We start from the raw sequence: 25714 nt of genomic DNA, 5'->3' as shown, positions 1-25714 counted from the left end.
AATTTATACCGATTTATGTTTGTGGAGAAAAAGTGGCACCGCATGATTTTATACCAAATGTCTTCTTTTTTTAAGATACTGTCTCTGAATTTAAGAGTTAAGGAGTTGGCATTCTGCAAACCTCATCTTAATTGTTTACATGAAACAACCATTTCAGTTTTCAAAGAGATAGGCATCAAGTAAAAAGGCACTAGCAAGTTTGGTTTGACTGATGGAAACATATTTAGCTCCTTCAAGTTGTAGAAGTAAAGAATAGTTACACAATGGAAGGAGGTAATGTTGCTGTGTATCCATGTCAGCTCTCTCCAACAGCAGAACAGCTAGACTCACTTCCCATCCTTTCCCTGCACCCTGAAAGCTTTGCAATTCAGATAAATATCCAATTACCTTTCAAAGCAATAATTAAATCTGCATCTACCACATTCTCAGGCAGTGCATTTCTGATTCTAATCACTTGCTAAATGAATAGCTTTTCCCTATGCTGTATTTTGCTCTATTGACATAAAGCTTAAAGTGACTGTTCTGATTCTTGAATCTTCCATCAATGACAAGAGTTTCCAGATACCTCATGATTTCCAATATCTCTATCAAATCTACTCTAATCTTCTCTTGTAAAATGATAATCCTAGTTTCCCTAGTCTATCTAGATAAGTGAAGTCTCTAATCCTGGAGCCATCTCTATATATCTTTTCTTCACCTCTCCAATGTATTCACATCTCACTGCACATGCAAAGCTCCTACAAAGAATAATGAAATCCATGACCCACTCTCCATTTTTAGCATTGGTTGAAGGATAAATGTTGGCCAGGGAAAATTTCCTTCTTTTCACTTGTATTACATCCAGAGGTGAGGAGGAATTTCATTTTAGTACCGTGAATCCATTGAATTCTTTGCAGCAGTGAGCTTCAATGTTGCATGGTAATGCAATACTGAGATATATTTTACTGAGTTAGGGAATAAAGAGATATGGGGAAATGGCATTAGAGTGGAATTGAGGATTATCAGATCACCCCTGACTTCAATGAATGGCACAGCAGACTCCAAATACTGAATGGCCTACAACTGTTCATAAATCTCAAGGTCATATGGTGTTATAAGATTTTCATATAGGTCTCAGAGTGTAGACACGTTTTATGCTGTCATGACCAGGGATCATAATTCCCATCACTGTATCGAGTTTTTAAGTATCAATGTGTTTTTTTTAAAAACAGGATTGACACAGCCAAAATGACTTTGATTGTAAATCCAGTGGTTTTCTGGAGAGGAACTTCAGAGTGCTACACATGGTGTCAAAGAAGCTTCAAATGGAGAAACGCACTACAAACTGAATTTGCAAGCCCTCTGAGTGTTTCAGACTATTAACAAGATGGGTGAGACGTATATTTGCATTTTCACCTTTCAAAACCACATTGGGACAGGAATTAAAAGCAGACTGCAGCCTACGTTTATGAGTGTCAGTGACATGATGACCCTGCCTACTGTATGGATGAGAGTGCAGTGAAGATCACAGCTTTGTGAAAAGCCATTAAATACCCCGGTGTTGCAGATAAAAGTCTCTCTCACTCTGAATGACAGAAGCAAGCAAGTCAGTCAAAAGGAACCAGGACAAAAGAATTTCAATCAACCTACAACATCAAGAATCTTAAAAATTGAAGATATCCGAAGAGTAGCTCAGGCATTCTCCGAAGTAAAATAAAATCTCAAAACATAGATGCAGCCCTGAGAAAGATTTCCCAGAAAATGAGTTCCTTTAAAGGAATCACTCAAGTCACATCAACAGACTTGTATGCGCACAAATGACAGGATTTCTTATGCTCTACACCAGATGCAAAAGATATATGTAAACATCACATTATTTTCATAATTACATCAGTAAAGAACAGAGAAATGGGATGTTGCTCGTTCCACGTAGATCAGAGCAAGAAAGAAAAACAGGCATAAGATAGAAGTTGCTGGGAAAACTTGGAAGGTCTGGCAGCATCTGTGCCCTGAGGAAGGGTCACCAGACGCAAAACATAAACTCTGATTTTTTCTTCACAGATGCTGCCAGACCTCTTGACCTTTTCTTGTAACTTCTGTTTTTGTTCCTGATTTACAATATCCGCATTCTTTCGGTTTTTAGAAGAACAGGCATAATGTTGTGGAAACAAGCCTCATCCAAAAATTCCACCCATGAAACCAACATTACACTCACGTCTCCTAAAAACCAATGTGATTTTCTGGCCTTGTACTACATGCAAAAAAGAACAAGGAGGCAAAAATCATCCACTACAACCTATCCAATTGGGATAAATTTGACAACTCCTTGCCCCATGACATTGTGTGAAATGGTTGTCATCAAAACCTGAAAATAAGGTATGAATTTTATTTTACTTCCTCAAGATAATTAATGAGTAACATTGAGAGACATAGATTTTTACATTGGTGTAGCTTGATGTGGAGTTTAAATCAATATATAAACACAAACTGCAAGGAAAACAATTTTCAAAATGTCTTGAGGTGGAAAACTAAAAGTCAACCAATAAAATTCATTATTAACAGTTTTAGGGGTACAGTCAGTTCTGCAATAAAGCGTGTTCTGGCAACGCAAATTAGCTATAATGCTACTTCTAAAACGTGAACTTGTATTAGCTATAATGCGATTCTATTGGTGTGTGGAAGAGTATGCATCAAGATCACATGATTATTTTGCAGGCTTTGTTCTGAGCATGTGCAATGTTAGTGCCGAAAGTCTAGCATCACATGATCATTTCAAAGACTTTGTTGTGAAGTGCTTTCTGTGAGAGGTACAAAACTCAATGATTTTCTGTTTTTTGTTAATTCTGCCATTTTATTTCATTATCAGATACAAAATTAAACATTTATTCAAACTGTGCTAACCTATGTGTTAGGCTTTTGAGTGATTTTTGAGCACTTCTGAGTGATATTTTTTGGTGGTCTGTCCCTAACCCTGCTTTTCCCATAGGCCCCATTATTTCTACAGCGCCATTTTCTATATAGTTGCGCAGGAACACAACTATCACATTATAGCAGAACCGACATTTGTACATGGTTTTTTTGAGTGGTTTATTTTACACAGCTCCCTTCTGCTACTGCATCAGCTGCCAATCCCCACTCCAACCCCAGTCATTTATCTCAAAGAGTTTAAAAAGTTTGTTTAATTTTACAGTGCCTGGGAGACCAGAAAGAATGCTTCAATAAAAATCCAATGCTGCTGCTTGAACACACGTCTTATATTCACTAAAGGCAAGCAATTGGCAGAAGAATGCAAACAAAAGCAACAAAGCCTTTAGAATCAAAGCACTGGGGAAAGCCTGGGCTAGAGATGGTGGTAGCCTGGAGATAGAAGTTCACAAAATGTCATCCGTATATTGAAGTACCAATACTTTTATTAAAAATAATAGATGAAAACCAAATAGATATAGTGCCTCCTGGGTATTAAAAGAGCTAAGCTCTACACAACTTTAATACAACTCATCAAATACAAATCCTCAGAAAGATTCTAGTTTGTACTGGGGCCGGCACTCATTGGGAACATATTTTAGGAATCTGCGGGACTATGCCCTATCATTTTCCATCCAATTTTACTGGTTCCTTATTAAATATGAAATTTTATCCGTACTGTGGGTCTTGATGATAACTTATGCCAAGAGAGTAAAACATAAAACTTACATATTTCGACCAAAGCCCAGTATCCTAAAATACATGTGCCAAAATTTTCCGAAAAAGAATAGAAACCTTAACACATACAAGATATTCAAGATTCTTTACAGTTCAGTCATTTGATGATCATTAAGTGATTGCTTTCCAAGAACATGGATATGGCAAGTGACTTGGTTCAAAACAACTCTTAATCCAGAGAGCAGGTTGACAGAGAATGTGCTACCATGTGGTGCAGTTGAGGAAAATAACTTTAAGGTATTTAAGGGTGATCACAACGTGGAATCCACAGGCCTCCATGACAGGTTTGTAGGTGAATCTGTAAAATTCTCTAGTCAACTTTCCCACAGCCAACCCACATGACCTTCCTGATTGTCAGAAACCTTATGAGGGCGCAGCTGAGCTCTGGGAGGTGAAATCTTTGACCCAATTTAAGCCCTTTTGTGAGTAATCATTGGCAATTTATGGGCTGCCTCCCATCCAGTTACAATTGAGAGTGATGACAGGAGGTCAAGGACAGAGAAAAGACTGGCAACTGGCCTACTCCAGACAGAAAGGGAGAAGGGGTGATTACTGCCATCAGGGTCTACTTTCCTGAATGGAAAGCTTCCCCGTCCAGCTCCCTGATGACCCAAACACCAATTTTCTGTTTCATCCTGACTCCCAAACACTTTTTATGTCAATCCTAGAGCCTTTCCACAGCTTCATCCCTTGGCATAAGTACTAGAATATATCTATGTGGCTGAATGGCCCATTTGATATGAGATATAGACTCTTCAACTATACAGCAACTGGGAATGTGGGTCTTGAAGATGAGAATTGAGTGATGGTCCACTATCTCTTCTGCTGAATTCAAAGTTAAGTAACAATATCATTATTATTTATTTTGTATAATTAAATTTATAGTATTTGATTTCATGGTTATGCTGCATGTTTATTCTCAAATAATAACCCTTTTAAAGTGATTATAGTTATGCAGTGCAATCTGGACATTGATCAGACTTTACTTTTACAAAATTAATTTCACGAATAACAGGAGTTGCATCTCAAAGTCATGAAAATGCCAGAGATTCAGGTGAGCTTGTAGCACATATCAGCTGTCGTTTCAGTTTTTATGGCAATTTACAATTATTCCAAGCTCATGTTTTGTATCAAAAATAATGTATGCCTAGCCGAACAAAGTAACCTAAGAATCAAGAGCTTGTATAGGCCACACGAGGCCTTGAGCCAGATGTGTCATTTAATAAGATCAAGTCTAAACTTTTATATCAATACTACTTTTCTGCCCAATACCCATATCCCTTAATTCCCTTAGTCCCAAATCTAATTATCAACTTGACCTTTGAATGTACTTGATGACTAATCATTCACAGCCCTCTGGTGTAACAAATTCAAAGTCTCACAATCCTCCTATTAAAGGAATTCCTTTCCATCGTTGACATAAGTGGAAGCCTCCTGTTCTGGCACTATAACCTGAGATATAGACTCTTCAACCAGGAAAACAGACTTTCAGCATCTACTGTATCAAGCTACACTTCGAATGTTATACATTTCAATGAGTTTCACCCTAATGTCCTGTCATGAATATCCTCACCCCAGGAACCAAACCAGGGAACTATTCTTGCATCTTAGTGATAAATATCTTTACTATCAAGAAGGGTAAAGACCTCCATATCCTCTGCACTGTGCATGCAAGAAACATAAAATATTGCAATGCAGCAATGGGTGAGGGCATTTTTACATATTCTAACCAACAAAGAACTTTATTTGTTGAATACATTTTCAAAAATGTCTGCAGAATAACAAAGTCACAGACATTTCTGTAAATGTTCCAAATGTGGAAAATATTAATGAGTTGTAGACTGTGTGGTTCTGGTCAAGGTCCAATGTTATAATAATACAATTATCCATTGTAACCCATTTCTCAAACAAATGATCTTGGGAAGATTTTACATTTACCATCTGCTGGAAGCCACATGAATTAGCTATTAGAATGTTTGTAAGAAGTAACGTCAACCTCAGTTTAAATTTTGTGATTTTTGTAATAGTTTCAAGGGATTGAGGAATTGCAAATGCAACACTAGGCAAGGAAGGTGGAAGACAGAAAGTGGGAAATTAGTCTGGCATCTGTCATGAGAAAAATGCTAGAATTCATTATTAAGCAGGCAGAAGCAGTACGTTTAGAATACTGTTTGACTAATCTACTGGAGTTCTTTAAGCAGGTTGGATAATGGGTAACAAATAAATGTGGCATGTTTAGATTTCCAAAAAGGGATCCAACAAAGTACCACGAAAATTTTCACTGCTGCTACGATCCATTTGGGATAATGCACTGATTCTCCACACCTGTTACATCTTCAGTCACCAGAAGAATCAATAATTTGATCAAAGTCCATGATTTACCTATGTGATAGAATCAATTCAACAGAAAGCACAGATCAGGTTCCTGTATTTAACGAGAATTACTATCTATTACAGGTAATCAAATTCTAATCATAAGTAAATAGCTATGAACTATTAACGTACGGCTCAGTAAGTTAGAATTCTATCCTTTATCTAAAACCTCTACACACACATATAAACAAATATGGACAAACAGAACATTGGTTTTATGGGTGGAGAGGGAAAACAAAATTGGCAGCCACAGTTCAATAGCACACAGGGTTTGCTAAGGTGATCCTTTTGCTTGCCATGGCTTTCTGTTCTTTAACCTATTCTCTCCAGATTCTTTATCTTCTTCGCAGGAACAGCAGATATTTAGCACACTAACTACAAAGTCTGCTAGTTACAGGTTAAAGCCTACAGCTTAAAGCCAATGAGTGAATTAGAAAATTATTGGCTTCCTTCAGACTTCAGATAATTTTACTGATCAGAGAAAGACACAACACCCCCAGTTCCAGACAAAAAGGCATCGCCCCACATTATTCAAGCTGTTCAGCTGCCTAGGAACTAATCAGAGGGTCACAATCAGATTTATGACCTTTGGCCATCAATGGCTGGTCACAATTATACAAATCAATCAGCTACTTGTTATCCAAATCTCAATCTGCATACATATCCCCGGTATCTTTTCCCACTGCTTGCACGGCAAAGTGTATATCATAACTTCTAATTTCAGTAAAGTATTTTCAAAACTTCAAAAAATTCCTTCCACAATCCCTGATTTTAAAACAGTCCTTTTCCAATTTCAGTCTACAATCAAAAATAGGAAATTTAATAATAAAGTCTTCACACTGTGCAAGAGCTTGGGTTATCTGATGAGCTGTGAGTATGCACAGAGAATTGCCTAACTAACAGAAAACAACAATATTGGTTAAACATGAGTCCTTTCAGGTTGACAATCTGCAGTTAGTAGAGTGCTACAGGGAACTGCACTGGGGCTTCATCAACTTAGAATCTATACTAATTTATTGGATGAAGGAACGGACTACATCATCATCAAATTTACTTGTGGTAGAGAGATGGTAGGAAAGCAAATTGTGAGGAGGATAGAATCTGTAAAGGGATAAAACAAGCCACCCTGCTGAATCCAATTTTTCATCACTTGGTCAGTTACGTTAGATAGGATTGCCAGATGGAGTTAAATGTGGGAAAATGCGAAGTTATCCACTTTGGTAGGAAGAATAAAAAAAACAGAATATTATCTGAGTGGAGAAAGATAACAAATGCTTCATAGGGGCTGGGGGTCCCCCTCCTTGAGTCATGAAAAGATCGCTTGCAGATACAGCAAGTAATTGAAAAGGTAAATGGAATGTTGGTCTTTATTGCAAACAGTGATGGAGTACCAAAGTGGGAAAGTCTTGCTACAGCAAGATGGGCTTATGGAGTTTAGAGACTGCAAAGTCTTTTTATTGAAACATACAAGAGGGTAGATTATGGGAGGTTCTAGGCAGGTGCAGTTTCAGCATTAGTAGTCTCCCAATTAAAACAGAGATGCAGATGAATTTCGACTCTGAGAGAAGGGTCATTAGTGTTTGGAATGTTTTCCTCCATCAAGCAATGGAGCCTAGGTCACTGAACATATTCTAGTCTCGATTAGATGTATTTTAAATTGGCAAAGGAGACAAGGGTTCTGGTGGGCCAGCAGCAAAGTATAATTGCAGCCACGATCCGAGTGAATGGACCAACAGCCTCAGTTAGTTGGTTGACCAACTCTGGCTTTTAGTTTTTACAATATCCTGATCATTATGATTTTTATGGACACTTTTAGAAAGGTGGCCATAATGCCTATCCAAACCCAATGAGGCACTAACTTACATCACCATCTGAGGTCCAAACATAGAATTGGATCCCAGCAGCAATTCTAATTTTGGTGTCAGCAAGATAGTCAGCACAGTTTTCACAGCAGGCAATGGTTACTATGAAGAAATTTGTAAAATGGATGCAGAATCTGCCATAGGAGGAACAAGATAGCACTGCAGAATTCAGTTATGTAGCACTTTTATTTTCAGAATTACAGGTATTGCTTCAATCCAAAGTGAAGTCCACAGTACCAGGTTCTAGAAGTGGCATTTTAAAACTGTACGTTAGACATAATGCCGACTCTAAACTTGAATGTGCATACAGCAGCAAGAAGGATCCCATCAATTATGTAATTTAAAGGAGTCGCTAAGCAGTTATAGGTTAGTTGTTGATAGATTTCTACTGCCTGTTGCTGGATTTAGAAGAGCCTGTTTTTCCTTTATTCGTTCCTGGAATGTGTATGTCAACGGCACAACTAGTATTTGTTGCCCATCTTTAAATGCTGAACCAAATAGTTTGCTCGGTCATTTCAGAGGGCTATTAAGAGTTAATCTGTTCTGATGAAGCGTTAATGGATCCAGAATGTTAACTCTGCTTTCTCTCCATAGATGCTGCCAGACCTGCTGAGTTTCTCCAGCGCTTTCTGTTTGTGTTTCTGACTTCCAGAGCCCACTGTTCTTCATTTTTTTTTTGTTTCCAAGTCATTCATGTTGGGTTGAGTCTAGTAACATACTGGCCAGATCAGGTAAGTACCACAAATTTTTCTCCCTAAAGGACATTAGTGAGTCAGATGGATTTTTACAAGCAAAAACAGTTTCGCAGTTAGCTTTCAATTCTAGATTTATTCATTAAACAAATTTAAGTTTCACTAACAAGTAGAATGGCATAGTCATAGAATCATAGTCATACAGCATGGAAACAGACCCTTTGATCCAACCAGTCCACACCAGCCATGTTCCCAAACTAAACATGTCCCTTTTTTCCTATATCTCTCCAAACCTTTCCTATTCATGAACTTATCCAAATGTCTTTTGAATGTTGTAACAGTACCTGCATCCACCACTTTCTCTGGCCGTTCATTCTACACAGGTTAAGAAGTTGCCTTTCATGTCCTTTTTAAATCTTTCTCGTCTCACCTTAAAAATATGCCCCCTAATTTTTAACACCCCCATCCGAGGGAAAAGACTCTTGTTATTGACCTTATCTATGTCCCCCCATGATTTAATAAACCTCAATAAGGTCATCCCTCAACCTCCTATACTCCAGTGAAAAAATGACCCAGCTTTTTCAGTCTTTTTTTTTCTCAAACCCTCCATTCCCAGCAATATCCGATTAAATATTCCCTGAATCCTTTCCAGTTTAATAATAACCTTCCCATAACAGGGTGACCAGAACTACACACAGTACTCTAGAAGAAGCCGAACCATTGTCCTTACAACCTGAATACGACATCCTAACTCCTATGCTCAAAAGGTCTGAGCAATGAAGGCAAGCATGCTAAATGCCTTCTTAACCATCCCGTCTACCTGTGATGGTTGAAAGTCTCAGGTTATACTGCAAAGCTTCTGCTCACAGCACTTGCTTCCAGTCGTAAGTAACGTAGTCAGCATATGTGTGAGTGATAATGGGAACTGCAGATGCTGGAGAATCCATGATACCAAAGTGTGGAGCTGGATGAACACAGCAGGCCAAGCAGCATCTCAGGAGCACAAAAGCTGACGTTTTGGGCCTAGACCCTTCATCAGAGAGGGGGATGGGGAGAGGGAACTGGAATAAATAGGGAGAAAGGGGGAGGCGGACCGAAGATGGAAAGAAAACAAGACAGGTGGAGAAGAGCGTATAGGTGAGGAGGTAGGGAGGGGATAGGTCAGTAAGGAAGATAGACAGGTCAAGGAGGCGGGATGAGGTGGTAGGTAGGAAATGGAGGTGCAGCTTGAGGTGGGAGGAAGGGATGGGTGAGAGGAAGACCAGGTTAGGGAAGCAGGGAGAGGCTGTGCTGGTTTTGGGATGCAGTGGGGGGAGGGGACGAGCTGGGCTGGTTTTGTGATGCAGTGCGAGAAGGGGAGATTTTGAAGCTTGTGAAGTCGACATTGATACCATTGGGCTGCAGGTTTCCCAAGTGGAATATGACTTGCTGTTCCTGCATCTTAGGGTGGCATCATTGTGGCACTGCAGGAGACCCATAATGGACATGTCGTCTGAGGAATGGGAGGGGAAGTTGAAATGGTTTGCGACTGGGAGGTGCAGTTGTTTGTTGCGAACCGAGCAGAGAGGTTCTGCAAAGCGGAAGAGAAGCCTCCGCTTGGTTTCCCCAATGTACAGGAAGCCATATCGGGTACAATGGATACAATATACCACATTGGCAGATGTGCAGGTGAACATCTGCTTGATATGGAAGGTCATCTTGGGGCCTGGGATGGGGCTGAGGGAGGAGGTATGGGGGCAAATGTAGCACTTCCTGCGGTTGTGGTGGGGTTGGAGGGGAGTGTGGAGCGGACAAGGGAGTCACGGAGAGAGTGGTCTCTCCGGAAGGCAGACAAGGGTGGGGATGGAAAAATAGCTTGGGTGGTGGGGTCGGATTGTAGATGGCGGAAGTGTCGGAGGATGATACGTTGTATCCAGAGATTGGTGAGGTGGTATGTGAGAACGAGGGGGATCCTCTGGGGCGGTTGTGGCGGGGGCGGGGTGTGAGGGATGTGTTGCGGGAAATGCGGGAGACGTGGTCAAGGACTTTCTTGACCACTGCAGGGGGAAAGTTGCGGTCCTTGAAGAACGTGGACATCTGGGATGAGTAGGAGTGGAATGCCTCATCCTGGGAGTAGATGCAGTGGAGGCGGAGGAATTGGGAATAGGGGATGCAATTTTTGCAGGAGGGTGGGTGGGAGGAGGTGTATTCTAGGTAGCTGTGGGAGTCAGTGGGCTTGAAATGGACTTCAGTTTCTAGCTGGTTACCTCAGATGGAGACTGAGAGGTCCGGGAAGGTGAGGGATGTGTTGGAGATGGCCCAGGTGAACTTGAGGTCGGGATGGAATGTGTTGGTAAGGTGGATGAACTGTTCGAGCTCCTCTGGGGAGCAAAAGCCGCCTCCTTGTCCTGTCCATCTTCCCTACTGACCTATCCCCTCCCTAGCTCCTCACCTGTACTGTCCTCTCCACCCATCTTGTTTTCTCTCCATCTTCGGTCCGCCTCCCCCTCTCTCCCTATTTATTCCAGTTCCCTCCCTCCATCCCCCTCTCTGATGTAGGGTCTAGGCCCGAAACGTCAGCTTTTGTGCTCCTGAGATGCTGCTGGGCCTGCTGTGTTTATCCAGCTCCACACTTTGTTATCTAGTCAGCATATGCCTTGGTCTGCAGCATGACAGGATGAATGAACAGAAATAATACAGTGCAAGACAAGCTGCTCAAAAGGGAAGAGAAGTGCGTAGAGAATCCAACTTCACATCACCACCTGCTACACCTTATGTGCTGGCACTACTTTAGCAAAATGAGTCTTGTACCTAATCTTTGGCTGAATCAATAGTCTGGATGTAGGGTGTAAGTTGAATCAGGAGTTGAAATTGGCCTGTCGCAAAAGTATTACTACAGTTGTAATGGGGGATTTCAACATGCAGGGAGACTGTGAGAATCAGGATGGTACTGGACTCCAAGAAAGGGAGTTCGTGGAGTGCCTCCGAGATGGATTCTTGGAACAGCTGGTACTGGAACCTACCAGGGAGAAGGCAATTCTGGGTCTGGTGTTGTGCAACGAACCGGATTTGATCAGGTATCTCGAAGTAAAGGAGCCATTAGGAGGTAGCGATCATAATGTGATAAGTTTTAATCTGCAATCTGAGAGGGAGAAGGGAGAATCAGAAGTGTCAGTATTGCAGTTAAATAAAGGGAACTATGGAGCTATGAGGGAGGAGCTGGCCAAAGTTCAATGGTACAATACCCTATCAGGGATGGCAGTAGAACAACAATGGCAGGTATTTCTGGATATAATGCAGACGGTGCAGGATCAGTTCATTCCAAAGAGTAAGAAAGATCCTAAGGGGAGGCAGGGGCGGCCATGGCTGACGAGGAAAGTTAAGGACTATATAAAGATAAAAAGAAGTATAACATAGCAAACATGAGCGGGAAGCCGGAGGACTGGGAAAGTTTTAGAGTAACAGAGGATAACTAAAAAGGCAATACATGGAGAAAAAATAAGGTACAAAGGCAAACTGGCCAAAAATATAAAGGAGGATAGTAAAAGCTTTTTTAGATATGTGAAGAGAAAAAAACTGGTTAAGACTAAAATGGGCCCTTGAAGACAGAAAATGGTGAATTTATTATAGGGAACAAGGAAATGGCAGAAGAGTTGAATAGGTACTTTGGATCTGTCTTCACTAGGGAAGACACAAGCAATCTCCCAGATGTTATAGTGGCTGAAGGACCTAGGGTAATGGATGAACTGAAGGGAATTTATATTAGGCAGGAAATGGTGGTGGATAGACTGTCAGGTCTGAAGGCTGATAAGTCCCCGGGTTTGATGGTCTGCATCCCAGGGTACTTAAGGAGGTGGCTCTAGAAATCGTGGATGCATTGGTAATCATTTTCCAAGGTTCTATAGATTCAGGATCAGTTCCTGCGGATTGGAGGGTGTCTAATGTTGTCCCACTTTTAAAGAAAGGAGGGAGAGAGAAACCAGGGAATTATAGACTGGTTAGCCTGACGTCAGTGGTGGGAAAGATGCCGGAGTCAATTATAAAAGATGAAATTACGAATCATTTGGATAGCAGTAACAGGATAGGTCAGAGTCAGCATGGATTTACAAAGGGGAAATCATGCTTGACTAATCTTCTGGAATTTTTTGAGGATGTATCTATGAAGATGGACAAGGGAGAACCAGTGGATGTAGTGTACCTGGACTTTCAGAAAGCCTTTGATAAAGTCCTGCATAGGAGATTAGTGAGCAAAATTAGGGCATTTGGTATTGGGGGCAACATATTGGTTTGGATTGAAAACTGGCTGGCTGACAGGAAGCAAAGAGTAGTGATAAACGGATCCCTTTCAGAGTGGTAGGCAGTGACCAGTGGGGTTCCACAAGATTCGGTGCTGGGACCACAGCTGTTTATGATATACATTAATGATATAGATGAAGACATTAAAAGTAATATTAGCAAATTTGTTGATGAGACAAAGCTGGTGGCAGGGTGAAATGTGAGGAAGATGTTATGAGAATACAGAGTGACTTGGACAGGCTAGGTGAGTGGACAGATGCATGGCAGATAAACGTGTGGTTATCCACTTTGGTGGCAAGAACAGGAAGGCAGATTACTATCTAAATGGAGTCAAGTTAGATAAAGGGGAAGTACAACGAGATCTGGGTGTTCTTGTACATCAGTCAATGAAAGCAAGCATGCAGGTACAGCAGGCAGTGAAGAAAGCTAATGGCATACTGGCCTTCGTAACAAGAGGAATTGAGTATAGGAGCAAAGAGGTCCATCTGCAGCTGTACAGGACCCTGGTGAGACCACACCTGGAGTACTGTGTGCAGTTTTGGTCTCCAAATTTGAGGAAGGACATTCTGGCTATTGAGGGAGTGCAGCGTAGGTTCACGAGGTCAATTCCCAGAATGGAGGGACTATCATATGTTGAAAGATTGGAGTGACTGGGCTTATATACACTTGAGTTTAGGAGGATGGCAGGGGATCTGATTGAGATGTATAAGATAATTAAAGGATTGGACACTCTGGAGGCAGGAAGCATGTTTCCGTTGATGGGGGAGTCCAGAACCAGAGGAAACAGTTTAAATATAAGGGGTAGGCCATTTAGAACAGAGCTGAGGAAAAACTTCTTCACCCAGAGAGTGGTGGATATATGGAATGCTCTGCCCCAGAAGGCAGTGGAAGCCAAGTCTCTGGATACTTTCAAGAAAGAGATAGATAGAGCTCTTAAAGATAGTGGAATCAACGGTTATGGGGATAAGGCAGGAACAGGATACTGATTGTGGATGATTAGCCATGATCATAATGAATGGTGGTGCTGGCTCGAAGGGCCAAATGGCCTACTCCTGCACCTATTGTCTATTGAATCACTGACCTTACTAACTTTAGATCATTGCAATCTCTGCCACCATTTGGAAGCTTGAAGATGATCTTGAAAAGACAACAGACAGACAGATGATTGTTATTCCAGGTAAGAAAGCTATTTAGCTGAATATGTATGTGGTCTAATTGTACATATCATGTCCTTGACCTTTAAATAAACCTTTAATTGTTTAACTGACATTTAAATCCATTAATGCTTCAGTGTGGTAGGAGTCCTAATTTCTGATAATAACCATTACTCTTTAAATTCTTACTCCTCCATTCACTTCATTTGCTGGCACTCAACCTTTTCAGAATAAAATCAATTTAATGACTAAGAAATCCATTTGACCAAATGTGCTGGTTCTTGTAAAGAGCAATTCATCGACAGGCAACATCTCTGTCCACTTCCCATATTCCTGTATATTGTTCCTCTTCAATGTTTAGAATAATTTAAAAATATGAAAATCTTTACAACAAGGAGGCCTCACCAGCCATCACATTTGTACCTACCTGAAAACAAATCACCCACCCGATTCCCAGTTTCCAGCACTTGGTCTGTATCTTTGAATCTTATAGGACTTCAGTTACATGTCCAGATGACTTTCAAATAAAAATTGAAAGATCTGCAGATGCTGTAAGTCAGGAACAAAAACAGAAGTTGCTGGAAAAGCTCAGTAGGTCTGGCAGCATCTGTGAAGAAAAAATCAGAGTTAATGTTTCGGGTCCAATGACCCTTCCTCAGAACTGACTGTAGCTGGGAAAATGTCGGTTTATATGCAGAAAACAGGGAGGGGGTGGGCTAGGGAGTAAATGATAGAAAAGAGCTCAAAGAGAGAACAGTTAGACAAAGGAGTTGACAGTGGTCAGGTTGGGAGGGTGAACAGTTGTTAATGGAGACTGTTAGTGACTAACAACAGGTAGTGTGTAATGGCAGGCTATGTGGTAACAATGCGTGGTGTGTGGGAGAAGGGGCTGGGACATGGGAGAGTTTAGGCCTTAAAATTATTGAGCTCAATATTGAGTTCAGAGGGCTGCTGGGTGTCCAAGTGGAAGATGAGGTGTTGTTCTTCCAGCTTGCGTTGAGCTTTGCTGGAACCCTGCAGCAAGCCAGAGACAGAGATGTTGACCAGGGAACAGGGTGGTGAGTTAAAGTGGCAGGTAACAGGTAGCTCAGGGTCTTTTTTGCGAGCAGAATGTAGATATTCTGCAAAGCGGTCACCCTGTCTATGCTTTGTTTCCCCAGTGTAGAGACCACATTGTGAGCAGTGAGTACAGTAGGCTAGATTCTGAGAAGTGCAGGTGCTTCACCTGGAAGGTATGTTTGGGCCCTTGGATAGTGGGGAGCGAGTAGGTAAAAAGGTAGGTGTTGTACCTTCGCCGGTTGCAGTGACACACTGGTCCCTACTTCCTTCACCCTCAACAAGCCAACACAGCCCTAAGGCACCTTCCCCTGACACCAGCGAAGGTTTGCTAGGACATTTCAGAGGGCTGTTAAGAGTCAATCTGTTCTGAAGAAGGGTTGGTAGACCTGAAATGTTGACTCTGCTTTCTCCACAGATACTGCCAGACCTGCTGAGTTTCTCCAAGAACTTCTGTTTTGTGTTTCTGACTTCCAGCTTCTTCAGTTCTTTCTTTTTGTTTCAGAGTCAATTGTGTTGCTCTGAATCTGTAGTAACATGCAGGCCAGACCAAGGAACTACCACAGATTTCGCTCTCCAAAGGACATTAGTGAATCGGATGGATTTTATACAACAAACAATAACAGTTTCATAGTTAGTGTTCAATTCCAAATTTATTCATTTAACAGGTATGGGTGGATACACAGATGAAGGTCATCCACTTCCTCAACACCTCTCGGTATCTTTGCTTTTCTTTTGTATTTCCTTGCCTAGTTTGATTTCCTTAAATGCATCAATTCATATTTCTCCAGATTAAGGTACTATTTGTCACTTTTCTGCCTACCTGATTAGTCAAATTATATTCTCCTGCCGGCTACAGCTTCCTTCCACATAGAAGCATTGCCACACGCCCGATTTTAAATAATCTGAAACTTCCTGATCATGCCACTAGACTGAAGACCAATCATTAATACATACCACAAAAAGCAGGGGATCAAGTACTGAGTCTTTTGAAACCCCAATGGAAACAGCCTTCCAGTCACAAAAGCATCCATCAACCATTAGCTTTTGTGCTCCTGAGATGCTGCTGGGCCTGCAGTGTTCATCCAGCCTCACATTTTATTATCGTGATTCTCCAGCATCTGCAGTTCCCATTATCACATCAACCATTACCATTTGTTTCCTGCTGCTGTAATCAGCTTGCTAATTCCCCTAGATCCCATGAGCTTTTACTTTTTTTAAACAGTCTGTTCTTTGGGATCTTGACTCAAACTTTGCTAAAATCTAGGTAGACTACCTCAACATTATTAATCCTCTCCATAAAATTCCATCAAGTTAGTCAGACATTTCACAGAACAAATCTATGCTGACAGTTCTGTTTTTGGTTACTCATGCTTTCCTAAATGAAGGCTTAACCCAGTTATCAAAATTAATTTTAACAATTTGCCTAACAGATGTTAGAGTGACTTACATATCATTATTTTGTCAATATCTGTCATGGTCGCATCACCCACTGATTATTTCCCGGCTTCTTTGTACAACAGCCTGGGATACATTTAGCTTAGTCCTTGGTATATCCACTTTCAAGGGTGCTAGTTCCCTGAATACTTCCTCTCTCGACATTTATCAAGTCAATATTTGACACTCTTCCTCAAGTACAGAGTCTGCATCATCCTCTTCTTTCATCATAAAATATAGAAAATATTCATCAAGAACCATACCCCCAATCTTCTACCTCTAAACAGGTCATTTTTGATGTTTAAGGGATCTTAGGATTTTGTTAGTTATTCTGTTCATGTATTGATGAAATTACTGGGTTCACTTAGATTTTACTTGCCAATATTATTTTTCTGCTGTCTTTACTTCTCCAATTTCCTTTCCAATTTCACTTATTACACTTTGTACACTTCTGCTGGATTGATTTCTCTATGTGTGACATAGCTTTCCTGCGTGTTTGCTCCTTGATATCCAAGGAGACAGGCTGGCACAGCCCAATCCATTCTCTTTGTGGAAATATGATGTTTACTCTGACGTCTTGAACTTTCTCTCTGAACAGCTCCCACTGCTCCAGCACTCATTTTCCTTTATGTAGCTGTTTCTTATCCATTTTCTTTTTGCTAAATCACTCCTCACCTCAATTTAGAACCTTAATTCCATTCTTTCCGCTTTTCCAAAATGATATTAAAAGTAACGGGATTATGATCATGATGACCAAAACATTCCCTACTGGCCACTCCTTCCACCTGCTAACCTTCATTTCCTAAAAATAAGTCCAGAACTGCACCCTCTCTTGTTGACCTACCTGCACACAGGCTAAAAGTGTTCCCATGAATGTGCTTCAAAAATTCTGGTCCTTCCATTTCTTTTACACTAAAGCAATCCTAGTCAATACTGCGGTGGTTAAAAATCCCTTACAAAGACTGTCTTCTTGTTTGTTTTCATTCTCAGAGTTATCTACATACTTGTTCTTCTCTTTCCCCGCTTGACTTTTCAGGGTCTATTGTACACTCCCAGTTGTGTGGCTGCCTGTTTCTTCGTTTCATAGCTCCAATCTGCGTCACAACTGCAACTGCCTTTGATCAAAACTGCCACTGCATCCCTCACCCTTTTTAATTCCGCTATCTTGTCTGACAACCGTGCAACTAGAAACATTGATCTGCCTTTCTTGTCCCTCTTTAAGCCACGTTCCTGTGACACCTGTAATTGTACGCCTCCACATTTCTATCCATATCCTCAGCTTGACTATTTTGTTAGCTAAACACCTTGCATTGAAGTATGTATCCTTAAGTGCTGCCAGACTGTGTTTTCAAACCTTCATTTCCTTTGCCTTCCAGGCTCATTCACTCATTTTCTGCCTTCATTTTCATTTCTGAATTTATTCCATCCAAATTCACCCTCAGGTTCCTATTAGTTTAAACCCCACCTAGCATCACCATCAGACCTCCCTGCAAAAGTATTTGTTCTGGTTCAGCTGAGGTCCAAATGGCACAGATTGTACATATCCCAATTCCCCTGATCCAGTTCCAATACCCCAGGAATTGAAAGCCCTCCCACTTGTACCACCTCTTGAGTTAACAATTCATCTGCTCCAACCTCCTAGTTCGAATCTCACTCACATGAGGCACTTCAGAGTAATTCAGAGATTACTATCTTTAAGATGCTGCTTCTTAATCTCTTTCCTAGACTTAACCTCTTTCAGCAGACAGGTCCTCAAGCCCATAACCTGTGTCTCCAAGACAGAACTCAACCTGTTCAGTCTTGCCTGCCAGTATCTTCTGCAGTTGGATGGTGTCGTCCATGACTGTGGCACCAAATGGTAAAGTGGATTCATGTCTGCAGCTGCAAAAATACCTGTCTGTGTCTCCTGGCTATCGAATCCCCTATTACCATTGCTCTACAGCTCTTTCTCATAGCCCACAGACCCCCACGAATCTGATTCTGCCTGCAACTCCACGACAACTTCACTCCCCTGATGAATTAATCAGTATTCAATCTCCGCACTCTCCTTAGTAATGCAAGTGGCTCATCTGTTCGTCCACGTGGACCTACTAACAGCGTTCTGATGAAGGGTCTGCTCTTAAACCACATGCTTTTTCTTCTATATGCATACACTGAGAACAGTGTGTCTTGTTGCTTTTTTGATTTATCATTCCCATAAGTGTGAAAAAATGTCACAAACAGCATGATGTTCATTCATCAATACGTATGTATTTATTTTTCAGGAGATCTGAACATAAAATCTTATAGATCTTAAATATTTCACTGTCTATTGTTAGCCAAAGTTGGGAGTAGTAAATTCAAGTAAAAATAACAACAGGTGTTAGGTGATGCAATGGCCCATTGTGCTGACTTTCCACATCAATGTGCACTTTCACACAAACTATGCAGTATATTTATTATAGATTCAAGGAGCATTAGAAAGTCTTCATCAAATGAATTCTGCATGAGGAGAGAGAGATGGGGTGAGAAAAACTAATTTAAAATTGCTGTGCCCCAATACTGCATTTTGAAATTTATACATTTATGCGTGCTTTGCCTGAAGGCAGTTCCTTGCCTCATTGTCTGAGAATGCTACATCCTGAGCTATTTTCTCAGTACGTTTGTTCAGTGGTAGTTTGCCATTGTCTTTCCTCTCTGCAGCAGGGTGAAGACACATATGTCAAGGGTATCTATAAAGGCCAGATCTTTTTATCTTTCTGTAAATGAACTGCCTTCCCAATCTTTCCCTCCATCCATAAGTCACGTAGTCTTACTTTGTGTGTATGGTAGGGGTGGTGGAGGGACGTACGGTATACGCAACAGTTCACCACTCTCTCCATGACTCCCTTCTTCGCTCCACACTGCCCTCCAACCCCACCACACCCGGCACCTTCCCCTGCAACCGCAGGAAATGCTACACTTGCCCCCACACCTCCTCCCTCACCCCTATCCCAGGCCCCAAGATGACTTTCCATATTAAGCAGAGGTTCACCTGCACATCTGCCAATGTGGTATACTGCATCCACTGTACCCGGTGTGGCTTCCTCTACATTGGGGAAACCAAGGGGAGGCTTGGGGACCGCTTTGCAGAACACCTCCGCTCGGTTCGCAATAAACAACTGCACCTCCCAGTCGCAAACCATTTCCACTCCCCCTCCCATTCTCTTGATGACATGTCCATCATGGGCCTCCTGCAGTGCCACAATGATGCCACCCAAAGGTTGCAGGAACAGCAACTCATATTCCGCTTGGGAACCCTGCAGCCCAATGGTATCAATGTGGACTTCACCAGCTTCAAAATCTCCCCTTCCCCCACCGCATCCCTAAACCAGCCCAGTTCGTCCCCTCCCCCCTCTGCACCACACAACCAGCCCAGCTCTTCCTCTCCACCCACTGCATCCCAAAACCAGTCCAACCTGTCTCTGCCTCCCTAACCTGTTCTTCCTCTCACCCATCCCTTCCCCCCCACCCCAAGCCGCACCTCCATCTCCTACGTACTAACCTCATCCCACCTCCTTGACCTGTCCGTCTTCCCTGGACTGACCTATCCCCTCTCTAACTCCCAACCTATACTCTCTCCACCTATCTTCTTTTCTCTCCATCTTCAGTCCGCCTCCCCCCCTCTCCCTATTTATTCTAGAACCCTCACCCCATCCCCCTCTCTGATGAAGGGTCTAGGCCCGAAACGTCAGCTTTTGTGCTCCTGAGATGCTGCTGGGCCTGCTGTGTTCATCCAGCCTCACATTTTATTATCTTGGATTCTCCAGCATCTGCAGTTCCCATTATCAGAGTTTATTTTTGCCTATTTATAGGAGGTGAGCGTCACTGGAAGGCCAGCATTTATTGCCCATCCCTAAGCTGCCCTTGTGAAGCTAGTGGTAGCAGTCCACATGTTATAGGCTGATTCACAATGCCCTTAGAGAGGGAATTCCAGGATTTTGACTCAGCAACAGTGAAGGAATGGGGGTATATTTCCAAGTCAGGATGGTAAGTTGATTGAAGAGGAACTTGCAGCTAGTATGTTCCCATGTATCTGCTGCCCTGTCCTTCTAGATGGAAGTGGTCACAGGTTTGGAAAGTGTTGTCTAAGGATCTTTGGTGAATTCCTGCAGTGCATCCTGTAGATATTACTTACTGCTACCACCGAGCATCCGTGGTGGAGGGGGTGGATGCGGTGCAAATCCTGGATCGCATCAAGCTTCCTGAGTATTGTTGGAGCTGCACCCATCCAGGCAAGTGGAGAGTATTCCATCATACTCCTGCCTTGTAGCAGGTGGAAAGACTTTGGGGAGGCAGTAGGTGAGTTCTCAGCACAGTGTTCCTACCCCCTGACCTGCTACAGTAGCCACTATATAAATAAAGCAAATCCAGTTGAGTTTCTGATCAGTGGTAACCCCCCAGGATGGTTGATTGTGGTAACCACTGATTGTCAAGGAGCAATATTTAGATTGATCATATCCAATAAGAGACATTGTTGTTACTCTTGCAGAAAATGTGGCCTGCAGGAAAGGACTAAATAACCTTTTCTGCTGTAACCATTCTCTTTCATAAATGACCCAATACTCATTTATATATATGTTCTCAGTTATGCTTATATACATATTTTAATAGCCCACAGCGTAGCTCAGACATTCTGGATGTCCTCTGGTAGGCCCAAATGATGACTGTGACAATTAGTGACATGAGGGATTAACTTACCACTCTGTTCCAACATGTTTCATGCAGTAATAAATTGGGAACGAGTTTAATGAAGACTGTAGGGCTTTTAACTATCTAGTGAGAAAACATGAACTTTAAATAATGTCGTCTCTAGAGTGTTATAATTTTTACATTAACTACTTTAGGGCGGCACGGTGACACAGTGGTTAGCACGGCTGCCTTACAGTGCCAGAGACCCGGGTTCAATTCCAGTGTCAGGTGACTGTCTGTGTGGAGTTTGCACATTCTCCCCATGTCTGCGTGGGTTTGCTCCAGTTTCCTCCCACAGTCCAATGATGTGCAGGTTAGGTGGATTGGCCATGCTAAATTGCCCACAGTGTACAGGGAGGTGTAGATTAGGTGGGTTATAGGGGGATGGGTCCAGGTGGGATGCTCGGAGGTTCGGTGTGGACTTGTTGGGTCCAAGGGCCTGTTTCCACACTGTAGGGATTCTAATACTTTTCACAAAAAATATCTACTTTAAAAAGTGTCACAATGACACCATCTGCAAACTGGAGGAGCAGCACCTCATATTCCACCTTGGGAGCCTACAACCCAATGGCCTAAACATGGGTTTTACCAGTTTTAAAATCACTCCACCCCCGGCCTCATCCGATGACCAATTCTTCCTCTCATCCCCACCTTGACCCAACACAACCTGTTCATCTTCTCTCCCACCTATCAGCCCCACCCATCCCACTGACCAATCCCCAATCCCCTGCCCTCACCTATCACCTACCTTCCCCAGCCCCTCCCCTCCTCTCTCAATTTATTTCACAGCTCCCTTCCTCCTTCCCAGTTCTGGAGAAGGATCCCAACCTGAAAGATCAGCTTTCCTGCTCCTCTGATGCTACCTGATCTGCTGTGTTCTTCCAGCTCCATACTGTGTTAACGCTCACTCCAGCATGTGCAATTCTTACTACCTCTACATTAAAAAGTGTCTTTTTCCCCCCCCTTGAGAAACTAATCTCCAACTGTTAAAAGTAAAAAGTGCACATTTTGCAATGACACAATTAAAATAACCTGTGGAATATCTTTTAACGTTTTTAAAAAGGTTTTTCTTTTGACTTAGCCTTGTGCTTCCTATTTTTGTCCAAAACTGAAAGTCTGTTCTGTGATGTGGTCTCAGTAATATATTTCTCCAGCTTATATTATTTAAAGAAAGGCCAAAGAACAAATTTCAAAAGCTTCATTCAACTAACTTTTCTGCTGACTATTTACCAAACTAATTAAATGCACATCAGAAAAAAAATCCAGCACTAATTGTCTATTTTAAACATTTCAGAAATCGTAGTATGCTAAGCTAAAAATTGACAAGATTTGCAGGAACTGGGTTCCAACATAAAGTCTTGCGCCTCACTGTTGAATTCACAAATGTTTAGAAAATTAGTGGGACTCAGATAATGAACTGCAACAAAATAATGATCACCCAAGGAGGGGTGTTAGCATACAACTACTGGAAGGGACTGTTAGAAGTTTAAAAATATAAAAGAATGAAAAAGAAGCCAAAAAGCAGAAGATTGTGGTTTATGGTGGTTTACCGATGGCAAGATGTAGGAGCACATATGATTAGCTTTGAGATTCTGAAAACAGATTTCAAGAGACTAAAAATCTAGATGTGGGAACAGAACCTTCAGGGTAGTAATCTCTGGATTACACCCAGGATCATATGATCGACCAAAGTGACACGGAAAGATTAAGATTGTCAGTGTGTAGCAATGATTGTCAACAGAAGCTTTTTATTAAGTACAGTGGAAAGTATAATGATTATTAAGGAAATGGCAGACTTGTTCAATGAGTACTAGTATGAGTTTGTATAATGGAAAAAAAGGACAAAATACTATACAACAGCCCAAGACTAAAAATATGCAATGGAATGAAAATGGATTACATGTTCAAAAAATAGTGGCCAAGGAACTAATAGGGTTTGGGAGAGAAATTTTTATCATCTGAGATGACCTGCCCTTTAAAATAAATGAGTAACAAAATTCAAGTTGCATTTATCAGAATTTATGAAAGCTCTCTAGACTCCAAAGTCGTGACCTTGATCTGGAAAACTGCAAATATGACAGCAGCATTTTAGAATGGAGAATGGGAGAAATCAGGTAAAACAACAAAAATCAGCTGCTTTAATGCCAAAGATGAGGAGATTACTAGTTTGCAGATTGTTCAAAATGTCTGGCTGTGATTATTTCCTATGGTCAGTGAATTGGGTCAGCAATTGGAAAACTAGTTCCAATTCGAACTAAACTCATTCCTTTCAAAATTTCCAGAGATGAAAGGGCAAAGTTCTGACTAATTGTTTCACCTTTTCCCACCCCAAAAAACTTTCAGTTATTTTGGAAAAAGGCATTTGTTTCAGGAGATGACTTGTTCCAAACTGACTCTTTTTAGAAGTCTTCGCTAAACTTTCGCATAATGAGCATGCAAGTCCAGACAAGTCATACTTGGAAAGGCAAAAAGCAATTTATATTTAGAACATAGTGAAATAGTGGGCAATTACTATGTTGGATCCCACACCCACTATTAAGAAGCTGTAATAACTATAGTAAAACATAGAGACAGCTGTATATATGATGCAGATAAAATAATCTGGATACAAATTTAAAATGTTCGTCAGTTGTGTGTGTGTACATATACGATAGATGATTTAAAAATTGACAACACTCCTGTAGTGTAAATAAAATTACAGAAATGTTGGTGTCTTGCTAACTTTGTACCTGCAGATGGAGTTAGTACACTTTTTTGATTACAATTTGACGTAGCAGCATCAATTAAATTTTGTTGCAGTACACTTTAAATGCTATTAGGAAATCTTTTGAAGGACATTGTCTTCAATCTTAACTCTATCCAGCCTTGGCAAACTAAGCAGTGGTTAGATGATATCAACATCAGGTTTTTGAAGCCTGTAAACCAGGGTTGGCCACTCTGGTTGCTCTGTACTTCTAAAATGCTTTAATGCATTACTCCTGCTTCCCATTGTACCGCTAGTGCCATCTTGCCACCGGTAATCCATGTGGCAGTCAGTCAATGAAGGCAATTCTAATGGTCACAATACTTTAGGAACAAATGTCAATTTTGCATCCTTTTACTGGTTTAACACACATCTATCAGGGCCACTGTGCCCCATGGCACTAAGCAGCCTGAATGTATGCTGTAGCTGTACCAGAGTGAAACAAAAAAACAAGGGGAAGAGAGAAGGTGATGGCCACGTGGTATTATGACTAGGCTATTAATCTAGAAACACAAGTACTGTTCTGGGGACCAAAGTTCAAATCGTGCCATGGTAGATGCTGGAATTTGAATTTAATACAAGTCTGAAATTAAGAATGAAGATTAATGAAAACCACAAAGCTGTTATTAATTGTCATAAAACTCCATCTAGTTAAGTGGCCTCCTTCAGGGAAGGAAACTGCCATCTTCACTTGGTCTAGCCTACATGTGACGCCAGACCCACAGCCATGTAGGTGACTCTTAACCGTCCTCTGGGCTGTTAGGGGTACGCGATCAATGCTGGCCTGGCCAGTAGCACCCGCATCCCATAAACATAGTAAAACAAATGGTATTCAAGGTGATTTACAAAACGGTCAGGGAGATGAATCTTGAATACCAGGACATAAACCATCTGTCATAACACATTAGAATAATAGTGCAATTAACTAAACTCTGCGGAATAGCAATTGAGGTTTCAAAACCCACAACGCTGAATTCAATAAAATCAGAAATATGGGTTAGGAATATTCTACTTGATCACTAGTACACCTCATTTAATGGAACTTTTCATCCTTTATGGGGTGGGCTTGGCTTTAATCTCACATACTCGTAGTCAACTTTCAATGCTCTCAAGTGAAATAAAACTGGACAATTAGCACGATTCAGTCAGCCCCTCTCAGAAAAGCTTGAAAAAGAGTGTGGTTAAGCAAACGTTTTCTAGTTTTCTTCCTCCTTTAGATCAGGTTTGGCTGCATAGTTAGTGGCAACCTTGATGCATTAAGCAAATAACCATGTTTTAAATCTTCTTTCACTGGATTCAGGCATTGTTTGCCAGGCTAACATTTATTGCCCATTCAAACTGCCTTTCAGTGGTAGTGAGGCACTTTCTTGAACTGCATTTGACTCTTGGGTGTCCCACAAGTGCTGTTAGGAAAAGAGTTGCAGTATTTTGACGCAGTAACACTGAAGGAACAGTAAGAAAGTTCAAAGATAAGATGATCTGTGCCTTTGGAGGGAGCCTGAAGGTGGTATTATTCCCACGTATCTGCTGCCCTTGTCCTTTCAGGTGGTATAGGTCATGGACAGAGAACCCTTGGTGAGCTACTGCAGTGCATCTTGTAGATGATGCACACTGCTGCTACAGTGCGTCACTGGTGGAGGGAATACATGTTTAAGGTAGTGGAGCCAATCAAGCCGCCTGCTGTGACCTGGAGAGTGTCAATCTTCTGGAACATTGGTCAAACTGCAGTCA

General features: G+C 41.5%; 1 protein-coding gene across 5 annotated transcripts in view; it reads right to left on the bottom strand.

Moving 5' to 3' along the window:
* LOC125452490 (A-kinase anchor protein 7-like) overlaps positions 1-25714 on the bottom strand; it is a 163150-nt gene that overhangs the window by 47241 nt on the left and 90195 nt on the right. The window contains exon 8 of one of the 5 annotated variants that reach the window (XM_048530982.2): positions 5483-6063. The exons of 3 other annotated variants lie outside the window; for them this stretch is intronic. In XM_048530982.2, coding sequence (XP_048386939.1) covers positions 5969-6063 — 95 coding nt within the window. In that variant the 3' untranslated portion in view covers positions 5483-5968. Of the gene's footprint in view, positions 1-5482; positions 6064-8185; positions 8671-25714 lie in introns of those variants that run through there. One more of the 5 variants, XM_048530983.2, reaches the window with a different exon arrangement.

The sequence above is a fragment of the Stegostoma tigrinum genome, chromosome 4 (assembly GCF_030684315.1).
Source record: "Stegostoma tigrinum isolate sSteTig4 chromosome 4, sSteTig4.hap1, whole genome shotgun sequence".
In the NCBI taxonomy this organism is placed as follows: domain Eukaryota; kingdom Metazoa; phylum Chordata; class Chondrichthyes; order Orectolobiformes; family Stegostomatidae; genus Stegostoma; species Stegostoma tigrinum.
Note: the sequence above shows the minus strand (reverse complement) of the source record. Positions and strands in the feature narration are given on the sequence as shown.